This window comes from Pundamilia nyererei, unplaced genomic scaffold (genome assembly GCF_000239375.1).
Source record: "Pundamilia nyererei isolate P.nyererei 1_Seehausen unplaced genomic scaffold, PunNye1.0 scaffold00046, whole genome shotgun sequence".
Lineage (NCBI taxonomy): Eukaryota > Metazoa > Chordata > Actinopteri > Cichliformes > Cichlidae > Pundamilia > Pundamilia nyererei.
In genome coordinates, this window is record NW_005187447.1 from 3,240,191 (window position 1) to 3,248,826 (window position 8,636).

The 8,636-nt window shown below is 41.1% G+C and overlaps 2 protein-coding genes across 2 annotated transcripts in view; one reads left to right on the forward strand and one right to left on the reverse strand.

The window, feature by feature from the left end:
* Positions 1–165: 165 nt before the first annotated feature.
* On the forward strand, positions 166–6,001 carry stx6 (syntaxin 6). Its single transcript, XM_005732387.1, has 8 exons — positions 166–368; positions 1,875–2,044; positions 3,073–3,167; positions 3,316–3,372; positions 3,516–3,644; positions 3,721–3,827; positions 4,204–4,298; positions 4,582–6,001. The coding sequence occupies exons 1-8, from the start codon at positions 334–336 to the stop codon at positions 4,656–4,658; spliced, it is 765 nt and encodes a 254-aa protein (XP_005732444.1). The 5' UTR covers positions 166–333; the 3' UTR covers positions 4,659–6,001.
* Positions 6,002–6,459: 458 nt separating this feature from the next.
* kiaa1614 (KIAA1614 ortholog) overlaps positions 6,460–8,636 on the reverse strand; it is a 9,617-nt gene continuing 7,440 nt past the window's right edge. The window contains exon 8 of the mRNA XM_013910623.1: positions 6,460–6,867. Coding sequence (XP_013766077.1) covers positions 6,674–6,867 — 194 coding nt within the window. The 3' untranslated portion in view covers positions 6,460–6,673. The remainder of the gene's footprint in view (positions 6,868–8,636) is intronic.

Here is an 8,636-nt window from a genome sequence, read left to right on the forward strand (position 1 = left end):
AAAAAAAAAAAATCCGCGAAACACCGATTCCGCGAAAGGTGAATCGCGGTAAAGCGAGGGACCACTGTATAATATTGCAATTAAATGTTATTTCCCCGCAACTGCTGGTGGCACTGTTTTCTTGTTTGGAAACTGTAGTAAGAGTCGGAGGAGAAGAAGAAGAAGAAGAAGAAGAAGAAGAAGAGTGCCATCGCGGAGCTGTTTCCGGTGCTACGTGTAAACAAAGCCTGTTAGCGGCTCCGTTAGCGGCTTCGTGAGGACGGACCGGCGGAAATCAGAATCCGCGGATTCGGTTACGAGAAAGTGGGTGATGGAGTGAGCAGAGCCGGCGGGATGTCCATGGAAGACCCGTTCTTCGTCGTCAAAGGGTCAGAACCGCGTCGCTAACACAGAGCTAGCAGCTAACATTAGCCTGCGGACAGGTGATAGCTGATCCATAATCGATCTGATCGTTGATCTGTTTCCGTCAATAGTGAGACCGACGTGTGTGCCGGAGCAGATTCACGGCAACTAACGTGCTAACGTTAACATAAACGTGTCTTCACAGTTAGTTTATTAGCATGTTAGCCTGTTAGCTTTGTGTTTTTCTTTTATCAGATTAAAGTTTTAGGAGGTGTTTTAGACCGTCTGTGTGTACCACGATGATGATGATGATGATGATGATGAGAAAGAGTGAGAGACTCTATTTAGATCAAATTTACCAGCTTCTGTTTGGAGCAGGTGGAATGAAGCTGAAACAGCAACAATTAAAATAATATAATAATAACATTTGGATAGGCGACAGAGAATTAATGAATGAGTGGGTGAATAATAATAATATTGTTATTAATAGTAATGATGACATTTCCAGATAGGTGTATGTTTATCAGAGAGTCACAGACCTCCTGTATGTTGTGGAGGTGAAGCAGTTTGTGCAGCAGGCGAGATCAGGATGATCCGTGGTGGAGAACACTTTGTGCACTGGCTTCGTTTCCACCACAGCTTTATAGTGTCTGCAGCCAATCGCAGAACGCTCTCCTGATCACTTTCTATGGTCTCTTGGTGTCTCCAACTTTTATGATGCTCCTCCTCAGTGATCTGTGAGGGGTGTGGTGTGTGTTCTCTCATGATGTACCCAATGAATCCCAAAGTGAACTGTGTCTCCTTGAACGTATAAACCACCACACAGCAGCAACTGCATCATGTTAAATGAAAGTGACCTCCATGATGATTGTATAACACACTGTGCAAACTTCAGAGGCTTGAGACATTTTCACCTCTGATCTCAGGTGGGCGAGGCTGGCCTCTCAAGCACCTTAATCACTTGTCACATGAGGGAACACCTGTATCTCCTCCTGATTCACACACAGGACCACAGCTTGTGCTTATATCGCTTCTGATTTCAGCCTGTTTGAACGTTACAGATGAGATGTTTGATTTTATTGATCAGTGATATATAACCTGTTTACAGGTGTAACATTACTTCACCCTAATAGGTTCCTTTCTATAAGTAGCTTTTTGTTTTGACATAATCAGTTCCTTCACATGTTTTCTTCTTTTTCATATTTTGCATGGAGAATGGGGGACATGGCAGAGTACAGATAGTGAGCCATGTGATTTTAAAAACATTTTGATTCCTTGGCTCTGTAAAAGAACAACCGGGTGGCTGTGCAGATTTGACTGAAATTGTTGCTGGACATTTAAACACTGATCAGTAAACGATACATAAAGTTGACCCTCCAGTTTTGTATTTATTTAGTTTTCCAGTTACCTTACGTCACATGAAAACACCCTGCAGCAGATAGACCTGGTTCTGTTTCTGGTTTGTGCTATTAAGGTTCCTCTGAAGCTCAACTTCACCTGTTTGTTTTTTTGTTTTTGTTTTGTATTTTTAGCGAGGTGCAGAAAGCAGTCAACGCTGCTCAGAGCCTCCATCATAGATGGAGCGAACTGATGGTGGAGGGAGGCGGAGCCTCCAAGGAGGAGATAGACTGGACGACCAATGAGCTGAGGAACAGCCTGCGCTCCATCGAGTGGGACCTAGAGGACCTTGACGAGACAATCAATATCCTTCAAATGTGAAGCCAGCAGAAACACGCACAGGTGTATATACAGGCGTACTGGAAAGGTGAATACAGTTTTATGATTAGAGCATCTGATATTGGCTGATTCGTTCAGCTGTGGAAAAAGAAAGAATGAAGAAGAAGAGGAGATGTGTATCACCTCAAAACCCTGGACAGTGAAGACAGTTTTGTTTGTAAATCTTCACATAGACCTGGTGCACAAGGTGAGATGGAGCAATTTGATTGGTTCATAAATGGTTAGTCTGTTTGATGACAATTTAATGAAGAAGAGGAGGGTTAACAGACTCCTCCCCTCCCACTGCATCTGAAGCTGCTGATTGACACCCGTTTCCTCGTACATGCTGAGAGCAGATCAATCAATTAGTAATCTTTAATTACATATTTACAAACACTGAAATTGGCTCCAATCAATCACTGATTGTGAAGACGGAGTAAGTGATCGTGTTGAATTTATTAGAACAGGTCCCTCTTCTATGGAACCAGCTTCTAGTTTTGATTCAGGAGACAGACACTATTTCTACTTTTAAGATTAGGATTAGGCTTCAAACTTTTCTTTTTGCTTCTCTGGCTCTGTTCCACAGCATGGTTCTGTCTTCATCCCCTCGTCCCTAACTGATCTCTCAGAAGGCCACCCCTCACTGAGCATGGTTCTGCTGGAGGTTTCCTTCTGTTAAAAGGAAGAAACCTCCACCTTTCTACTGTCGCCAAGTGCGTGCACATAGGTCGTCTGATTGTTGTTGTTTTTTCAGTTTTCTCAGGCCTTTACCTAACCTAACACTATAAAGCAACTGTTGTTGTGATTTTTCGTCATTAACTTCAGCTAATATATTAAAATGTGTTTCTTATTTTGTTAAATATGCTCTCTGAGCTGAACTAGGTTTTACTTTCATCTTTAGCATGCATTAGGGGGCTACATGCCAACCCTGAGTTGAGGTCACGTCACCAACATTGTCATTATGTAACATGTTTTATATGAAAATAAGATAATTCTTCTTAACGGTAAGTTTACGTATTGTCGAGTCGAACCCAAAGAAGTTCAACCTGGATGCTGCCGAGCTGTCTAAGAGGAAGGCCTTCATCAACAGCATGCGGGTTGCCGTCAAGGTAACTTTATTGACAACAGGAGATCAATGGCTCAGACAGAAGGACCCAGTCATATTCTAATAATTTACAAGGTAGATCGTTCAGGTGATTGATTACCTGAGATGTCCAGAATTGATCGATTTGATTTGTTGCTGTGTTTGTTTTGCAGGAAATGAAAGCTCAGATGTCGATTCCACCTGCTGCTTCTGACCGAAAGAACAAACAGGTAACTGTCACACCTGCCTACGGGTGATCCATTACCCGAGACTGCAGAACCTTCAGGGCACCACAAGATCTCAGTTGGATCCTCTTGGGGTCCACCTGTATACCCGGTCTTGGTGCACGTGTAACTGTTGTTGTGACCTTCAGGCTCTGCTGGGTGAACGTGGTGCTCAGGGCCCCATATGGCAGCCTGGTGCAGATAAGTACAGCCGACTGGACCACCAGCTACAGAACGCTAACTCTCAGATCATCGAGGAACAGCAGGTCCAGCAGCAGGTACAAGAACACCTGAGAAACCTAAACAAGTTTTCCACCTTTACAATGCCGCTAAAGTGTTTCCTGTCTCTGATAGCTGATTGCGGAGCAGCAGGATGAGCAGCTGGAACTTGTGTCGGGATCCATCGGAGTCCTGAAGAACATGTCGGAGCGAATCGGCATGGAGCTGGATGAGCAGGCCGTGTAAGAACCGAGTGTAGTAAGAGGGGTGGGTGGGAACGTCATGTGACTACAAAATGTCAGAGTGGTAAAGGTGATTCGGTAAACTAAAGTTCCTGTGATCCCCAGGTCGGTGCTTTCTCAAAGGCATTATGTTTGTTTTTGTTGTTGTGTTTTTTATGTGACGATTAAAGGTCACTTCCTGTTCTTGCTCCTCACCATAGCGGCTCATTGTCTGATCTTTTGTGTATGAAAAAGCTTCAGACAGCTTTTAGGTTCTGATATAGTAATTTCCAAATAAAATTTAATTGAACTGGAACTTTATTTGGCCTGTAATAAGCAAAGAGGTGAGGGGGGAGTGGAGGCACCTGTCAGAGACTTACTGATGTCCTTCCTGCAGGATGTTGGATGACTTTGGCCATGAGATGGACAACACTCAGTCCAAACTGGACAACGTGATGAAGAAGCTCGCCAAGGTGTCCCACATGACCAGCGGTAATCTGCCCAACAACACATGAAACAAGATATGAGTTAACTCAGAGGGGTGGGCAGGGTTTTAGATGTTCAGAGCTGATGAATCAGAAATGATCAATTAGGGCAGGAAATTTTGTAGCTTTAAGCTGATTTGGATTTATTGATGATGATGATGATGATGGAATTATTGATCTTGCTGTAGTTCTTCCCTCTGCGGATTGAACTGAGCTGGAGTCAGTGTGACTACCTGTATTGATGAGGTGCACTCACCTGTACTCATCTTATTAACTCTGTGTGTTTGCAGATCGTCGTCAGTGGTGTGCCATCGGCGTGCTGCTTACCATCCTCTTCATCATCATTCTCCTTTTCTTTATACTCTGATCAATGCCTCCACCTATCGACATGAAATCTTAATCCCGTTTACTGGACTCCATTTATACTCTACTGAACATTCTTTGGACTATGCTGAACTTTATTTAGACTCTAATGGACTCTTCCTGCTGATCGGGAGTGAACAGCACTTTTGGTTCCTTGAGTGTTTAACTGTTAGAACCACCTCAGAGGTCAAAGGTCATGTTTGGTGTGGTTTTGATTGGTTGTTCTTTTTATTTAAAACTGAAAATAACAAGTTTCACTCGAGTTTAATGTGGACTTATTCTGCTCCTTTGCACAGTAGCTTTGCGTAAGTCACAGCTCAAAGTAATCCTTCTTTTATTTGATACTAGGCCTTGGTGCAGCCCCTCAATTTATCCTCCAACACTTCAAGACAGTCTTATTGGCTGCCCCTCATAAACAGAAGGTATGAACAGCAGGTGGGTGGGGCTTCTATCCTCTCTCTGTGGCATCTTCCAGATTCAAGAATAGAAAAAATGTTGAGAGCAGTCTGAGCTCTTGGCTCACAGGGAAAACTATATCCTCCTGAGAAACAAGGAAAAAGGAATCTTTTTGTGATTTCCTTCCTTTTTGGAGCTAAAAGAGGCCACCCAGACACATGAGATCTCAATGGAAAGCCCAGGATGTCCTCTATTTAGTACGTCAGGACTTAGTAGGGTAGAACAAATAATTCAAAACATATAGACCAAAAACAAATGTACATTAGAGAGGAAATGATGAATAGGCTGGTTCTCAGGAGGGTATGCACTGTGACATAATTATTAGAAACTTTAATACAAACATCCGTCACATGAGCAGGAGACACACGACAGGAAGTGAGGAGAGCAGGTCCACTTTAAAGACACTTTTATCCAGTTGTGTTGAGTACGAATTTTAATTTAATGTCAGAGTTTAACTCACATTTAGTTCAGTTCAAACTGGTTTAGTTCAGTTTGAACTTCATGGTCGTACTTTACAGCTAAAGTAGAAACACTAAAATTCCTGTTTTGTTTTTTGACTGAAACCGTTTTATTTTGTTGTCTTTTTTATTTCTGTTTCCTGTATTTATCACATGTGCAGCATATTGAGTGACTTATTGACCTGTGGATGACTTCCTGTGGCTCCTTTAGTGTACTATTCTGAAGGCTGGTGAGCAAGTTAGTTAAAACATGAAAATGGATGACGGCAGCAACAGCCAGTCACATTGTCCTAGATATCGGGTTTATGGTACGCCGTGACGGTGGCAATTCTCCTGGGGCCGCTAAAATGTTTCCTGAATAAATGATCTCAGTGTTCTGATGTCTGACTGAAACGCAAAACAAACTGAAATAAAGATTGTGACAAACCTAAAATTTCACCTGCTTTTACACTAAAGATTAACCAGACTGCTCAGGTTTCCGCAAAACTTTATTCCTCACACTAAACAAGAATAAATAATGAGTGTCCGAATGGAGAAAGCTGTTACAGATCAGTGATTGATAAAAGTATTATCTGGTGACCGATGGTATATGTCTCGAGCTTCTTTTTTTTTTTTTTTTTTTTTTTATTCAATAAAGAAAAGAAAAGAAAAAACAGACTTTGACCATTTGATTAAGGTACATTTTAATCCAGTCTGACTGATTTCAATTATTGACCAATGAGTTTTTCACTTTGAATAATTTTCTTTTGGCAGGTTCCAGCTTGTTTTTAAACAATATTTTTCTTTTTCTTTAGCAAAACAAACACAGACAAAATAAAAAACCAAGCTACTTCATGAAAAAAACAAACAATAATATTATTAATATAATAATAAAATAAAATTGAAAAAACAAAAAAATAGTATCAGCTCAGAGGACAAATACTGCATGGCATTAAACAAATATTCACACCAGCAAGTCAAAGTGATTTAACAGGAAACAAGAAGCTTCTCATCATGAGAAAGTGTAAGACATAGACTGCAGTTTTGCTTTAACTCTGTTACTGCCATAAACAGGTGAGTCAGGTTCAGTGTTGGCAACTGGTTCTTCAGTCAGGCAGTGTGGTTGTCACTCTGAACGTGTCCTCTGGTGTCGAAGGACCCGAATGGTGACAGACTGGTTCTTGATCAGGAGGTTTGTCACCTGGTCCAGACTGAGGCAGGCCACCTTCTCCTCGTTGACTTCCAGGATCTCATCTCCAATAGCCAGCAGGCCAGCATACAGCTTCCCAGTGCTGCTGTTCATGTCTTCTATATACACACCTGTAATGTACATCAAACTGTTAGTAGTTTGTTGCTCTAAAAAAAAAAAAAGCCCTCATAAAGCTAGAACGTCTTACTATTTATCACTGATTGAAGAAAAAAAGAACAAGGTTTCTCTTCAGCACTGTAGCCAGGCTGACAAGAAGTCAGAGCACTGTTGAGCCAACCATTCCTTTAACATTAATTAGTAATGTCTTCATGAACTTCTTCACAAATAAAATGTTAACTATTGCAAAACAAAATTATTCATAACATACACAGATACTTTCAATACTGTTGATATTTATTTAGAGTTTTTATTTTTCTAACTTTATTTCAATAATTACTTCCTCCAAATGATCAGCATGTCTTTAGACCCCATTCCTACAAGACTGCTCAAAGCTGGCAGTAGTTAAACTGTTACTTAAAAAGTCATCACTTGACCCAGCTGTCTTAGCTAAATATAAGTCAATCTCCAACCTTCATTTCACCTAAATTGTTTTTGAAAGAGTAGTTGCCAAACAGCCAAATGATTATCTGCAGAGGAATCTTGTATTTCAAGAGTTTCAGTCAGGTTTCAGAGTTCCTCACAGTACAGAGACAGCTTTAGTGGAGGTTATAAATGATCTTCTTATGGCCTCTGGTGTTGTATGTTATTCATCCTTGAACTTGGACTCACATATAAAATTGATCTCCCATTCCTGTTTCTTCCATTTAAGGAACATTTTTAAATTGCAAGCTATAGTTGCCTCCTCTGAAATGAAGAAAATTGTTCATGCATTTGTATCATCACACTTAGATTATTGAAATGCTCTCTTTATGGGCATGGACAAATTATCTCTGTTATGCCTCCAAGCAATAATGAATGCTGCAGCCAGACTCCTGAAACACTCTGGGATGCCAGCTCACATTACCTGCATTTTATTTTCTTTACATTGGGTCCCAGTTGACTTTAGAATTCATTTTAAAATTCTCACACTTACATGGAAAGAATTATTAACCCCTCTATAAAAATGTAGTTTTTTTTCTTTATTTAAACAGTGTAAGGAATGTTTAACACAGGTCTTCCAAACATTGTAGTTTTATTTGTGATGCTTACATACACTCAATCTGTTACATTTTTTGACCTATAGTTTTCGGCATAGTTTTTGTCGATAACCCTTTTTTTCCCCTGACAATACAACATGGTAATTAATTAAAAACTGATGCACAAGGACAAAAACTATGATGAAATGTATTTATACTTTTGAAAAAAATAAATAAAAATGAGATCCAATCAGAACAAATTAAATTGTGTGGAAAGGCGGGACAAATGTGGCAGTGATCCAATCCTTGTGCAGTTGTTTAATGCAGTGTCATTTTCCTGGACTACATCCAGGAAACTTCAAGCTGCATGGTGCAAGGAACAGCTTGCACCATGCAAGCTGGCTCATCAGGCAGTGATGTGCTTTGTGATCTATTGGTGGTGCCGCACGCTCATTTCATTGTGGGAACTGTCATTTTCTACATTACTGTCACTGTTCCACAGCAGGACAATAAAGTCCCCAGATAGAATCTCCCTGACCCCAGCATATTAGTGAGTCGATATATTTAGTAATGTGAGTAGTCTTCCGAGGAGGAAGCAGAGTCTGGGGTTGAGGGGAATGACCCGCCAATTTCCGGGGGCGAGGTCACTGAGGCAGTTAAACAACTCCTTGGTGGCAGAGCCCCTGGTGTTGATGAGGTCCGCCCCGAGTTCCTGAAGGCTCTGGACGTTGTAGGGCTGTCCTGGTTGACACGCCTCTGCAATG